The sequence below is a fragment of the Psittacula echo genome (genome assembly GCF_963264785.1).
Source record: "Psittacula echo genome assembly, chromosome: 19".
NCBI classification, from domain to species: domain Eukaryota; kingdom Metazoa; phylum Chordata; class Aves; order Psittaciformes; family Psittacidae; genus Psittacula; species Psittacula echo.
In genome coordinates this window covers 1,415,361-1,430,544 of record NC_137755.1, presented here as the reverse complement: position 1 = coordinate 1,430,544, position 15,184 = coordinate 1,415,361, and the positions used below count along the sequence as shown (strand labels likewise).

General features: G+C 60.1%; 1 protein-coding gene across 1 annotated transcript; it reads left to right on the top strand.

Moving 5' to 3' along the window:
- Positions 1–392: 392 nt before the first annotated feature.
- LOC308228515 (large neutral amino acids transporter small subunit 2-like) lies at positions 393–14,953 on the top strand (the record flags this gene model as incomplete). Its single annotated transcript, XM_080631899.1, has 11 exons — positions 393–492; positions 1,908–2,112; positions 3,135–3,289; positions 5,050–6,243; positions 8,128–8,281; positions 8,394–8,517; positions 10,213–10,316; positions 10,529–10,625; positions 12,134–12,277; positions 13,955–14,132; positions 14,787–14,953. 11 exons carry the CDS (start codon positions 393–395, stop codon positions 14,951–14,953), a joined length of 2,622 nt encoding a protein of 873 aa, XP_080488025.1.
- Positions 14,954–15,184: the final 231 nt, after the last annotated feature.

Genomic DNA, 15,184 nt, shown 5'->3' with positions numbered 1-15,184 from the left:
CATTTCCCCCCCATTTAACCCCATTCCCCCCCATTTAACCCCATTTCCCCCCCATTTAACCCCATTTCCCCCCCATTTAACCCCATTCCCCCCCCTTTAACCCCATTTCCCCCCCATTTAACCCCATTCCCCCCCCATTTAACCCCATTCCCCCCCCATTTAACCCCATTCCCCCCCATTTAACCCCATTTCCCCCCCATTTAACCCCATTCCCCCCCATTTAACCCCATTTCCCCCCATTTAACCCCATTCCCCCCCATTTAACCCCATTCCCCCCCATTTAACCCCATTCCCCCCCATTTAACCCCATTCCCCCCCCATTTAACCCCATTCCCCCCCCATTTAACCCCATTTCCCCCCCATGGCAGCCCCAAGCCCCCCCCACGGCGGCCATGCCGGAGGGGACGCCGCAGCGGGGGGCGCCCCCTGGCGGCGTGGGGGTGTCCCTGAGGAAGGAGATCGGGCTCCTGAGCGCCTGCGGCCTCATCGTGGGTGAGCGGCGCTTTGGGGCCAATTCCCGCTGATTTGGGGTCATATTCCTTCATTTGGGGTCATATTCCTTCATTTGAGGTCATATTCCTTCATTTGGGGTCATATTCCTTCATTTGGGGTCATATTCCTTCATTTGGGGTCATATTCCTTCATTTTGGGGTCATATTCCTTCATTTGGGGTCATATTCCTTCATTTGGGGTCATATTCCTTCATTTGGGGGTCATATTCCTTCATTTGGGTCATAGGGGTCATATTCCTTCATTTGGGGGTCATATTCCTTCATTTGGGGGTCATATTCCTTCATTTGGGGGTCATATTCCTTCATTTGGGGTCATATTCCTTCATTTGGGGTCATATTCCTTCATTTGGGGTCATATTCCTTCATTTGGGGGTCATATTCCTTCATTTGGGGGTCCATTCCCTTCCCTTTGGGGTCCATTCCCTCCCTTTGGGGTCCATTCCCTTCCCTTTGGGGTCCATTCCCTTCCTTTGGGGTCCATTCCCTTCCCTTTGGGGTCCATTCCCTCCCTTTGGGGTCCATTCCCTCCCTTTGGGGTCCATTCCCTCCCTTTAGGGTCCATTCCCTTCCCTTCGGGGTCCATTCCCTCCCTTTGGGGTCCATTCCCTCCCTTTGGGGTCCATTCCCTTCCTTTGGGGTCCATTCCCTCTCTTTGGGGTCCATTCCTGCAGTTCCCGCTGTTATTCACACTTTGGGGCTCACCTTTGCTCAGTTCTCCCCCATTCACTCCCATTACCCCCCATCCTCGCTCATCCCCACTCCCCCATTCATCCCCATTGACCCCCATTGACCCCCATTCATCCCCATTGACCCCCATTCATCCCCATTGACCCCCATTCATCCCCATCCCCATTCATTCCCACCCCCATTCCCCCCCCTTCATTCATTCATTCCCACTCCTATTCCCACACCCATTGACCCCCATTCATTGATTCCCATTCCCCTTCATCCCTATCCCCATTCCCACCCCCATTCCCCCATTCATCCCTATCCCCATTGCGCCCCATTCATCCCCATCCCTACTCATTCATCCCCATTAACCCCCATTCATTCATTGATTCCCACTCCCATTGACCCCCATTCATTGATTCCCACCCCATCCCCATTCATCCCCATCCCCATTCCCACCCCCATTGACCCCCATTCATTGATTCCCACCCCATCCCCATTCATCCCCATCCCCATCCCCACCCCCATTGACCCCTGTTCATTGATTCCCACCCCATCCCCATTCATCCCCATCCCCATTCCCACCCCCATTGACCCCCATTCATTGATTCCCACCCCATCCCCATTCATCCCCATCCCCATTCCCACCCCCATTGACCCCCATTCATTGATTCCCACCCCATTCCCACCCCCATTGACCCCCGTTCATTCATCCCCCCCCCCCAGGGAACATCATTGGCTCGGGGATCTTCGTGTCCCCGCGGGGGGTGCTGCTGCACGCGGGCTCCGTGGGGCTGGCGCTGCTGGTGTGGGGCGCGGCGGGGGCGCTCACGGCCATGGGGGCGCTCTGCTACGCCGAGCTGGGCCGAGCCATCCCCCGCGCCGGCGGCGACTACGCCTACGTCAAGGACGTCTTCGGCGGCCTCGTGGGGTGAGCGGCGCCCGTGGGGCTGCCCCACAGCGTCCATAGGGGTGCCCCATAGAATCCGTGGGGCTGCCCCATAGAGTCCAGAGGGGTGCCCCATAGAATCCGTGGGGCTGCCCCATAGAGTCCATAGGGGTGCCCCATAGAATCCGTGGGACTGCCCCATAGAGTCCAGAGGGGTGCCCCATAGAATCCGTGGGGCTGCCCCATAGAGTCCAGAGGGGTGCCCCATAGAATCCGTGGGGCTGCCCCATAGAGTCCATAGGGGTGCCCCATAGAATCCGTGGGACTGCCCCACAGCGTCCATAGGGGTGCCCCATAGAATCCATGGGGCTGCCCCATAGCGTCCATAGGGGTGCCCCATAGAATCCGTGGGGCTGCCCCAGAGCGTCCAGAGGGGTGCCCCACAGCGTCCATAGGGGTGCCCCATAGAATCCATGGGGCTGCCCCATAGAGTCCATAGGGGTGCCCCATAGAATCCGTGGGGCTGCCCCATAGCGTCCATAGGGGTACCCCATAGAATCCGTGGGGCTGCCCCATAGCGTCCATAGGGGTGCCCCATAGAATCCGTGGGGCTGCCCCATAGCGTCCATAGGGGTGCCCCATAGAATCCGTGGGGCTGCCCCATAGCGTCCATAGGGGTGCCCCATAGAGTCCATAGGGGTGCCCCATAGAATCCGTGGGGGTGCCCCACAGCGTCCGTGGGGGTGCCCCATAGCGTCCATAGGGGTGCCCCACAGCGTCCGTGGGGGTGCCCCATAGCGTCCATAGGGGTGCCCCATAGAATCTGTGGGGCTGCCCCATAGAGTCCATAGGGGTGCCCCATAGCATCCATAGGGCTGCCCCATAGCATCCATGGGGCTGCCCCACAGAATCCATAGGGCTGCCCCATAGCATCCATAGGGCTGCCCCATAGCATCCATGGGGCTGCCGCACAGAATCCATAGGGCTGCCCCGTAGCATCCATAGGGCTGCCCCATAGCATCCATGGGGCTGCCCCATAGCGGCTCCGTTGCTCCCTATGGCAGGTTCCTGCGGCTCTGGATCTCGCTCCTCGTCATCTTCCCCACCAACCAGGCCGTCATCGCCCTCACCTTCGCCGCCTCGGTCCTGGCGCCGCTGGCGCCGCGCGGCTGCACCGTGCCCGAGCCCGCCCTCAGGCTGCTGGCGGCGGCCGCGCTGCGTGAGTGACCCCAACCCGGGGGGATTCAGCCCAAAACGGGGGGGAATTTACGCCAAATTTGGGGAAATTTGCGCCAAATTTGGGGAATTTGCGCCAAAATTGGGGGAATTTGCGCCAAAATTGGGGAATTTGCGCCAAAATTGGGGGAATTTGCGCCAAAATTGGGGGAATTTGCGCCAAAATCAGGGAAATTTGCACCAAACTTGGCAGAATTTACACAAAAATTGACACAAAAATTGGGGGAATTTGCGCCAAAATTGGGGAATTTGCGCCAAAATTGGGGGAATTGGCGTCAAAATTGGGGGAATTGGCGCCAAAATTGGGGGAATTGGCGCCAAAATTGGGGAATTTGCGCCAAAATTGGGGGAATTTGTGCCAAAATGGGGGAATTTGCGCCAAAATTGGGGAATTTGGGCCAAAATTGGGGAATTTGCGCCAAAATTGGGGAATTTGCGCCAAAATTGGGGGAATTTGCGCCAAAATGGGGGAATTGGCGCCAAAATTGGGGAATTTGCGCCAAAATTGGGGAATTTGCGCCAAAATTGGGGGAATTGGCGCCAAAATGGGGGAATTTGCGCCCCGAGTGGGTGAAACCCTCGTGAAATTGGGGAAATTCACCCCAAATTGCACAAATTTTCACCAAAATCGGGGAAATTGCGCCCTGTACCCCCCCTTGGCACCCCCCTATTCCCCCCTATACCCCTCTCAGCACCCCTCTATCCCCCTATAACCCTCTATAGCCGCTCTATACCCCCTATCCCCCTCTATACCTCTCCTATGCCCCCCATACCCCCCCTTAGCACCCCCCTATCCCCCTATACCCACTCTATCCCCCCCGTTCCCCTCTATACCCCCATATTCCCCCATATACCCCCCCTTAGCACCCCCCTATCCCCCTCTATACCTGCTCTATACCCCCTATCCCCCCCTATACCCCTCTCTACCCCTATACCTCCCCTATACCTCCCCTATACCCCCCCTTAGCACCCCTCTATCCCCTCTATACCCACTCTATACCCCCTCTATCCCCCCCCATACCCCCCTATACCCCTCTCTACCCCCTATACCCCCCCTTAGCACCCCTCTACCCCCCTATAACCCTTTCTACCCTCTATACCTCCCCTATACCTCCTATTCCCCCCCTTAGCACCCCTCTATCCCCCTATTCCCCTCTATACCCCTCTCTACCCCCTATACCGCCCTTAGCACCCCTCTATCCCCCCTATACCCGCTCTATACCCCCTATCCCCCCCTATTCCCCCCTATACCCCCTTAGCACCCCTCTATTCCCCTATTCCCCTCTATGCCCCCTATACCCCCCCTTAGCACCCTCCTATCCCCCTATTCCCCTCTATACCCCCTATTCCCCTCTATACCCGCTCTATACCCCCTATCCCCCCCTATTCCCCCCTATACCCCTCTCTACCCCCTATACCTCCCCTATACCCCCTTAGCACCCCTCTATCCCCCCTATACCCGCTCTATACCCCCTATCCCCCGCTATTCCCCCTTAGCACCCCCCTATCCCCCTATTCCCCCCTATACCCGCTCTATACCCCATCTATCCCCCCCTATACCCCCTTAGCACCCCCCTATCCCCCCCTATTCCCCTCTATACCCCCCCTTAGCACCCCCCTATCCCCCTATCCCCCCCTATTCCCCTCTATACCCCCCCTTAGCACCCCTCTATTCCCCCCTATCCCCCCCCTTACCCCCATTCCCCCCCCCCATGTGTGGGTCCCCCCCCGGTGCCCCCGCAGTGCTGCTGACCTGGGTGAGCTGCAGCAGCGCCCGCTGGGCCACGCGCGTCCAGGACCTGTGCACGGCCGCCAAGCTCGGGGCGCTCGGCATCGTCATCGCCACCGGCCTGCACCGCGTCGCCACCGGTCAGCGCGCGCCCGCAACCGGCCGAAACGGGGGCCGAAAACGGGCAAAAACGGGCAAAAACCGGGCCAAAAACGGGCAAAAAACGGGCAACAACGGGCAAAAACGGGCCAAAAACGGGCAAAAACGGGCAAAAACGGGCGAAAAACGGGCAAAAACGGGCGAAAAACGGGAAAAACGGGCAAAAAACGGGCCGAAAACGGGCAAAAACGGGCAAAAACGGGCGAAAAACGGGCAAAAACGGGTGAAAAACGGGCAAAAAACGGGCAAAAAACGGGCCAAAAACGGGCAAAAAACGGGCAAAAAAGGGCAGAAACGGGCAAAAAACGGGCCAAAAACGGGCAAAAAACGGGCCAAAAACGGGCGAAAAACGGGCAAAAACGGGCCAAAAACGGGCCAAAAACGGGCCAAAAACGGGCAAAAAACGGGCCAAAAACGGGCAAAAAACGGGCAAAAAAGGGCAGAAACGGGCAAAAAACGGGCCAAAAACGGGCCAAAAACGGGCAAAAAAGGGCAGAAACGGGCAAAAAACGGGCAAAAACGGGCCAAAAACGGGCGAAAAACGGGCAAAAACGGGCCAAAACCGGGCCAAAAACGGGCAAAAAACGGGCAAAAAAGGGCAGAAACGGGCAAAAAACGGGCAAAAAACGGGCAAAAACGGGCAAAAACGGGCCAAAAATGGGCAAAAATGGGCAAAAACGGGCAAAAACGGGCAAAAAACGGGCAAAAAAGGGCAGAAACGGGCAAAAACGGGCAAAAAACGGGCAAAAAACGGGCAAAAACGGGCAAAAAACGGGCAAAAAAACGGGCAAAAACCGGGCAAAAAACAGGCAAAAACGGGCAGAAACAGGCAAAAACGGGCAAAAAACGGGCAAAAAACGGGCAAAACCGGGCAAAAAACGGGCAAAAAACGGGCAAAACCGGGCAAAAAACGGGCAAAAAAGGGCAGAAACGGGCAAAAACGGGCAAAAAACGGGCAAAAAACGGGCAAAAAACGGGCAAAAAAGGGCAGAAACGGGCAAAAACGGGCAAAAAACGGGCAAAAAACGGGCAAAAAAGGGCAGAAACGGGCAAAAACCGGGCAAAACCGGCCGAAAACGGGCCGAAACGGCCAAAAAACGGGCAAAACCGGCCGAAAACCGGCCAAAAACGGGCCAAAAACTGGCCTAAAACTGGCCAAAATCAGCCCAAAATCAGCCCAGACACCTCTACCGCATTGGCCCTATATCCCCTATATCCCCTATAACTCCCCATAGCCCCCCTATAGCACCCCATGGACCCCCTATATCCCATAGACCCCGTCTAACACCCCATAGACCCCCTATGGACCCCCTATAACCCCTATGGACCCCCTATAACACCCCATAGACACCCTATAGCCCCCCCATATCCCCCCATATCCCCTACGGACCCCCTATAACCCCCCATAGCCCCCCTATATCCCCTGCGGACCCCATATAACCCCCCATAGCCCCCTATAACCCCCCCATAGACCCCTATATTCCTCCTATATCCCCCCATATCCCCCCTATAACCCCTATGGACCCCCTATAACACTCCATAGACACCCTATAGCCCCCCCATAGACCCCCATATCCCCCCTATATCCCCTATGGACCCCCTATAACCCCCTATAATCCCCCTATAACCCCCCATAGCCCCCCTATATCCCCTATGGACCCCCTATAATCCCCCTATAACCCCCCATAGCCCTCCTATATCCCCTATGGACCCCCTATAACCCCCCATAACCCCCTATATCCCCTATGGACCCCCTATAACCCCCCATAGCCCCCCTATATCCCCTATGGACCCCCTATAATCCCCCTATAACCCCCCATAGCCCTCCTATATCCCCTATGGACCCCCTATAACCCCCCATAACCCCCTATATCCCCTATGGACCCCCTATAACCCCCCATAGCCCTCCTATATCCCCTATGGACCCCCTATAACCCCCCATAACCCCCTATATCCCCTATGGACCCCCTATAACCCCCCATAGCCCCCCTATATCCCCTATGGACCCCCTATAACCCCCCCATAGCCCCCCTATATCCCCTATGGACCCCCTATAACCCCCTATAACCCCCCCATAGCCCCCCTATATCCCCTATGGACCCCCTATAACCCCCCCATAGCCCCTATGGACCCCCTATAACCCCCCCATAGACCCCCTATATCCCCTATGGACCCCCTATAACCCCCCATATCCCCCCCATATCCCCTATGGACCCCCTATAACCCCCCCATATCCCCCCCATATCCCCTATGGACCCCCTATAACCCCCCATAGCCCTCCTATATCCCCTATGGACCCCCTATAACCCCCCATAGCCCCCCTATATCCCCTATGGACCCCCTATAACCCCCCATAGCCCTCCTATATCCCCTATGGACCCCCTATAACCCCCCCATAGCCCCCCCATATCCCCTATGGACCCCCTATAACCCCCTATAATCCCCCTACAACACCCCATAGCCCTCCTATATCCCCTATGGACCCCCTATAACCCCCCATAGCCCTCCTATATCCCCTATAATCCCCCTATAACCCCCCCATAGACCCCCTATATCCCCTATGGACCCCCTATAACCCCCCATAGCCCCCCTATATCCCCTATGGACCCCCTATAACCCCCTATAACCCCCCCATATCCCCCCTATATCTCCTATGGACCCCCTATAACCCCCCATAGCCCTCCTATATCCCCTATGGACCCCCTATAACCCCCCATAGACCCCCTATATCCCCTATGGACCCCCTATAACCCCCCATAGCCCCCCTATATCCCCTATGGACCCCCTATAACCCCCCCATAGCCCTCCTATATCCCCTATGGACCCCCTATAACCCCCCCATAGCCCCCCCATATCCCCTATGGACCCCCTATAACCCCCCCATAGCCCCCCTATATCCCCTATGGACCCCCTCTGTGTCCCCCCCCCCCCAGGGCAGCCCGGGTGGCTCAGCCCGGCCCGGGCCTTCGTGTCCTGGGCGGCCCCGACGGGGGGGGGCCTGGCCCTGGCCTTCCTGCAGGGCTCCTTCGCCTACGGGGGCTGGAACTTCCTCAACTACGTCACCGAGGAGCTCATCGAGCCCCACAAGTGAGCGCCTTTTGGGCCAAATCCGGGCCGGTTTGGGTCATTTTGGGCCGTTTGGGCCGTTTTGGGCCGTTTTGAGCCGTTTCCATCACACCCCCCCCCCCCCCCCGTCAAGGAACCTGCCCCGCGCCATCTTCATCTCCATCCCCTTGGTCACCGCCCTCTACGTGGCCGCCAACGCCGCCTACGTCACCGCCGTCGACCCGCGCGAGATCCTCCAATCGGAGGCCGTCGCCGTCGTAAGCCACGCCCCCTCCCCCCCTCCTCCCCCCCCGCGCGCGCGCGCGCCTCAGGACACGCCCCCCTTGCGCGCGCCGAGCCACGCCCCCCCCCCCGTGCGCCTCAGGACACGCCCCCCTTGCGCGCGCCGAGCCACGCCCCCACCCCCCGTGCGCCTCAGGACACGCCCCCCTTGCGCGCGCCGAGCCACGCCCCCCCCACGCGTGCCTCAAGCCACGCCCCCTTGTGCGCGAAGCCACGCCCCCTGCGTGTCCCCTATCTCCCCCCCATAGCCTGGCCCCTGTCTCCTGCCCCATAACCTGGCCCCTATCTCATGCCCCATAACCTGACCCCTATGTCGTGCCCCATAACCTGGCCCTATCTCCTGCCCCATAACCTGGCCCCTATGTCCTGCCCCATAACCTGACCCCTATGTCCTGCCCCATAACCTGCCCCCTATGTCCTGCCCCATAACCTGACCCCTATGTCCTGCCCCATAACCTGCCCCCTATGTCCTGCCCCATAACCTGCCCCCTATCTCCTGCCCCATAACCTGACCCCTATGTCCTGCCCCATAACCTGCCCCCTATGTCCTGCCCCATAACCTGCCCCCTATCTCCTGCCCCATAACCTGGCCCCTATGTCGTGCCCCATAACCTGCCCCTATCTCCTGCCCCATAACCTGACCCCTATGTCGTGCCCCATAACCTGCCCCTATCTCCTGCCCCATAACCTGGCCCCTATCTCCTGCCCCATAACCTGACCCCTATCTCCTGCCCCATAACCTGACCCCTATCTCCTGCCCCATAACCTGGCCCCTATCTCCTGCCCCATAACCTGACCCCTATCTCCTGCCCCATAACCTGACCCCTATGTCGTGCCCCATAACCTGCCCCTATCTCCTGCCCCATAACCTGACCCCTATGTCCTGCCCCATAACCTGACCCCTATCTCCTGCCCCATAACCTGACCCCTATGTCCTGCCCCATAACCTGACCCCTATGTCGTGCCCCATAACCTGACCCCTATGTCTTGCCCCATAACCTGACCCCTATCTCCTGCCCCATAACCTGACCCCTATCTCCTGCCCCATAACCTGACCCCTATGTCGTGCCCCATAACCTGCCCCTATCTCCTGCCCCATAACCTGCCCCCTATCTCCTGCCCCATAACCTGACCCCTATGTCGTGCCCCATAACCTGCCCCTATCTCCTGCCCCATAACCTGACCCCTATGTCCTGCCCCATAACCTGCCCCTATCTCCTGCCCCATAACCTGGCCCCTATCTCCTGCCCCATAACCTGGCCCCTATGTCCTGCCCCATAACCTGACCCCTATGTCCTGCCCCATAACCTGCCCCCTATCTCCTGCCCCATAACCTGCCCCCTATCTCCTGCCCCATAACCTGCCCCCTATCTCCTGCCCCATAACCTGACCCCTATCTCCTGCCCCATAACCTGACCCCTATGTCGTGCCCCATAACCTGGCCCCTATCTCCTGCCCCATAACCTGGCCCCTATCTCCTGCCCCATAACCTGGCCCCTATGTCGTGCCCCATAACCTGGCCCCTATCTCCTGCCCCATAACCTGGCCCCTATCTCCTGCCCCATAACCTGACCCCTATGTCCTGCCCCATAACCTGCCCCTATCTCATGCCCCATAACCTGGCCCCTATCTCCTGCCCCATAACCTGCCCCCCGTCTCCTGCCCCACAGACCTTTGGGGAGCGGGCCCTGGGCTCCCTGGCCTGGACCATGCCCGTGGCCGTCGCCCTCTCCACCTTCGGGGGGGTCAATGGCTCCCTCTTCACCTGCTCCAGGTGAGCCCCTGCCCCATAGCGAGCCCCTGCCCCATAGCGAGCGCCCGCCCCATAGGGCCCCCTTCACACCGCGGGGGGGGGGGGTGTGTGTGTGTGTGTGTGTGTGTGTGTGTGTCCCTTTAAGAGGAAGGGCGCGTCCGTGTGTCCCCCCCCCCGCCCTCCGGTGACGTCACGGCGGCGGCTCTGTGACGTCACGGCGGCGCCCCCCGCAGGCTGTTCTACGCGGGCGCGCGCGAGGGGCAGCTCCCGCCGCTGCTGGCCATGATCCACGTGGAGCGGAGGACGCCCGTGCCCGCGCTCGTCCTCACCGTGAGGGACCCCTATGGAGGGACCCCCCTATGGAGAGACCCCCATAGAGACCCCCCTATAGAGACCCCCCTATAGAGACCCCTATAGAGACCCCCCCATAGAGACCCCCCTATAGAGACCCCCCTATAGAGACCCTCCTATAGAGACCCCTATAGAGACCCCCCCATAGAGACCCCTATAGAGACCCCCCTATAGAGACCCCTATAGAGACCCCCCCATAGAGACCCCCCCTATAGAGATCCCCCTATAGAGACCCCTATAGAGACCCCCCCATAGAGACCCCCCCTATAGAGACCCCCCTATAGAGACCCTATAGAGACCCCCCCATAGAGACCCCCCTATAGAGACCCCTATAGAGACCCCCCCATAGAGACCCCCCTATAGAGACCCCCCTATAGAGACCCTCCTATAGAGACCCCTATAGAGACCCCCCCATAGAGACCCCTATAGAGACCCCCCTATAGAGACCCCTATAGAGACCCCCCCATAGAGACCCCCCCTATAGAGATCCCCCTATAGAGACCCCTATAGAGACCCCCCCATAGAGACCCCCCCTATAGAGACCCCCCTATAGAGACCCTATAGAGACCCCCCCATAGAGACCCCCCTATAGAGACCCCTATAGAGACCCCCCCTATAGAGACCCCCCTATAGAGACCCCTATAGAGACCCCCCCATAGAGACCCCCCCTATAGAGACCCCCCTATAGAGACCCCCCTATGGAGGGACCCCCCTATAGAGACCCCCCTATAGAGACCCCCCCTATAGAGACCCCCCTATGGAGGGACCCCCCTATAGAGACCCCCCTATAGAGACCCTCCTATAGAGACCCCTATAGAGACCCCCCCTATAGAGACCCCCCTATAGAGACCCTCCTATAGAGACCCCTATAGAGACCCCCCCTATAGAGACCCCCCTATAGAGACCCTCCTATAGAGACCCCCCTATAGAGACCCCTATAGAGACCCCCCTATAGGGACCCTCCTATAGAGACCCCCCTATAGAGACCCCTATAGAGACCCCCCTATAGAGACCCCCCTATAGAGACGAACCTATAGAGACCCCCCTATAGAGACCCTATGGAAGCACCTATAGACACCCCTATAGAGCCCCTATGGAGCCCCTATGGAGGCACCCATAGACATCCCTATAGAGACCCTAAGAAGGCACCCATAGACACCCCTAAGGAGCCCCTATGGAGGCACCTATAGACATCCCTATAGAGACCCTATGGAGGCACCTATAGACACCCCTAAAGAGCCACCCATGGCCCCTATAGAGCCACCCATAGCCCGTATAGACACCCTTACAGCCCCAATAGAGCCCCCCATAGCCCCTACAGAGCCTCCTATAGCCCCCCTATAGCCCCTACGGACACCCCCCCCCCCCTAATATACCCTATAGACACGCCCCCTTCCCTCACCCCCATTGGTCCGCTCCCCCCCCCCCCCCCCCCCCCGCGCTCCCATTGGCCGAGCTCCGCCGCTAAGCCCCGCCCCTCCCGGCAGTGCGCGTCCACGCTGCTGATGCTCGTGACCGGGGACACGGGGACGCTGCTGAGCTACGTGGGGTTCATGAACCTGCTCTGGTACGGGCTGGGCGTGAGCGCGCTCCTGGCCCTGCGCCGCCGGCCCCAGCGGGCGCCAATGAGGGTGAGCCCGGACCCACAGCGACCCACAGCGACCCACAGCGACCCATAGCGACCCACAGCGACCCATAGGGACCCATAGGGACCCATAGCGACCCATAGGGACCCACAGCGACCCACAGCGACCCACAGCGACCCATAGGGACCCATAGCGACCCATAGCGACCCATAGGGAGCCATAGAGCACACTGCGGCACTATACCGCCCCCTGGTGGATGCGCGGCAACGCGCTGCCTGGACCAAGCCATGACCCCCATAGAGACCCATAGGGACCCATAGAGACCCATAGGGACCCATAGAGAGAGACCCATAGAGACCCATAGAGACCCATAGAGACCCATAGAGACCCCATAGAGACCCATAGAGACCCATAGAGACCCCATAGGGACCCATAGAGACCCATAGAGAGAGACCCATAGAGACCCATAGGGACCCATAGAGACCCATAGAGAGAGACCCATAGAGACCCATAGAGACCCCATAGAGACCCATAGAGACCCCATAGGGACCCATAGAGACCCATAGAGACCCCATAGGGACCCATAGAGACCCCATAGAGAGAGACCCATAGAGACCCATAAGGACCCATAGAGACCCATAGAGAGAGACCCATAGAGACCCATAGGGACCCATAGAGACCCATAGGGACCCATAGAGACCCCATAGAGACCCCATAGGGACCCATAGAGCCCAGACCCATAGCGACCCGGGACCCATAGCGACCTGAATCCCATAGAGACCTGGGACCCATAGGGACCGGACCCACAGCGACCTGAGACCCATAGGGACCTGGGACCCATAGGGACCTGCCCCATAGAGCCCGGACCCATACAGACCTGCCTCATAGAGACCTGCCCCATAGCACCATGACCCATAGCGCTGCCTCATAGAGCAGTGGACCATAGAGATCTGACCCATAGCACTGTAACCCATAGATCTGCCCCATAGAGCACTGCCCCATAGAGCCCTGCCCCACAGAGCCCTGCCCCACAGAGCTCCGACCCATAGATCTGCCCCATAGAGCCCTGCCCCATAGGGCTCAGGCGCACACGCGCGCCCATGGAGCTGCTCCAGGAGGGGGCTACTGTGGCCCTAAGCCACGCCCCCACCATATAAGGAAGGTCCATTGCCGCTAAGCCACGCCCCCACCATATAAGGAAGGTCCATTGCCGCTAAGCCACGCCCCCACCATATAAGGAAGGTCCATTGCCGCTAAGCCACGCCCCCACCATATAAGGAAGGTCCATTGCCGCTAAGCCACGCCCCCACCATATAAGGAAGGTCCATTGCCGCTAAGCCACGCCCCCACCATATAAGGAAGGTCCATTGCCGCTAAGCCACGCCCCCACCATATAGGGAAGGTCCTTTACCCCTAAGCCACGCCCACCCCATATACGGAACGGGTGCTGACGCTAAGCCACGCCCCCACCATATAAGGCATCCCCGCCCCTGCCAAGCCACGCCCCCCCCCCCTTGCAGCCCATAGGGACTCCGGGAGCGGAGGGGGGCGTGCCCTCGGCTGACCCCGCCCCCCGCGGCACTATACCGCCCCCTGGTGGCCGCGCCGCAACGCGCCCCCCCGTAGCCCTCCATAGGCGCCCCATAGAGCCCCATAGCGCCCCATAGCTGCCCCATAGCTGCCCCATAGCTGCCCCACTGACGCCGCCTGCCCCCCCCCCAGGTGTGGCTGTGGGTGCCCGTGCTCTACGTGGGGCTCTGGGCGCTGCTGCTGCTCTTCTCGCTGTGGGCCGAGCCCCTGGTCTGTGGGGTGGGCTTGGGGGTCATGGCCACCGGGGCCCCCCTCTACCTGATGGTGGAGCGATGGGGGGCCCGCGCCCCCCCCCTGCGCCGCGCCGTGGGTACGGCCCGCTCCGGGGGGCTATGGGGCTCTATGGGGGGGCTATGGGGGGGCTATGGGGGGCTATGGGGCTCTATGGGGCTCTATGGGGGGGCTATGGGGGTCTATGGGGCTCTATGGGGCTCTATGGGGGGCTATGGGGGCTCTATGGGGGGCTATGGGGAGGCTATGGGGGTCTATGGGGGGCTATGGGGGGCTATGGGGGGCTATGGGGCTCTATGGGGCTCTATGGGGCTCTATGGGGTTCTATGGGGCTCTATGGGGGGCTATGGGGGGGCTATGGGGAGGCTATGGGGAGGCTATGGGGGTCTATGGGGGGCTATGGGGGGGCTATGGGGGGCTATGGGGCTCTATGGGGGGCTATGGGGGGCTATGGGGCTCTATGGGGCTCTATGGGGCTCTATGGGGGGCTATGGGGTGCTATGGGGGGGCTATGGGGCTCTATGGGGGGGCTATGGGGGGGCTATGGGGCTCTATGGGGCTCTATGGGGCTCTATGGGGGGCTATGGGGGGGCTATGGGGAGGCTATGGGGAGGCTATGGGGGGGCTATGGGGCTCTATGGGGGGCTATGGGGGGGCTATGGGGGGCTATGGGGCTCTATGGGGGGGCTATGGGGCTCTATGGGGCTCTATGGGGCACAACCTCTCTCCGCAGCCTCGCTGACGCGCTTTGGGCAGCAGCTCTGCCTCGTCGTGTACCCCCACTGCGAGCCCCATAGCGAGCCCCATAGCGAGCCCCATGGCGACCTCCAGCCCCATAGCGGGGCCCATAGCGACCTCCAGCAGCAGCAGCAGCCCCTCACGTGCCAGCCCCACACCTGAGCCCCGTGGGGCTGCCCCACAAGTGCCTTCCCCTGCCCCATAGCGCTGCCCCAGTGCCTTGGCTCTGCCCCCATCCCCCGGCGCGTGAGGGGCTGCCCCCTGGAGGAGACTGCAGGTAAGGATGTGCCCCATAGATCCCGCCCCATAGATCCCGCCCCATAGATCCCGCCCCATAGATCCCACCCCATAGCCCCCTGTATCCTGCCCCATAGATCCCGCCCCATACCCCCT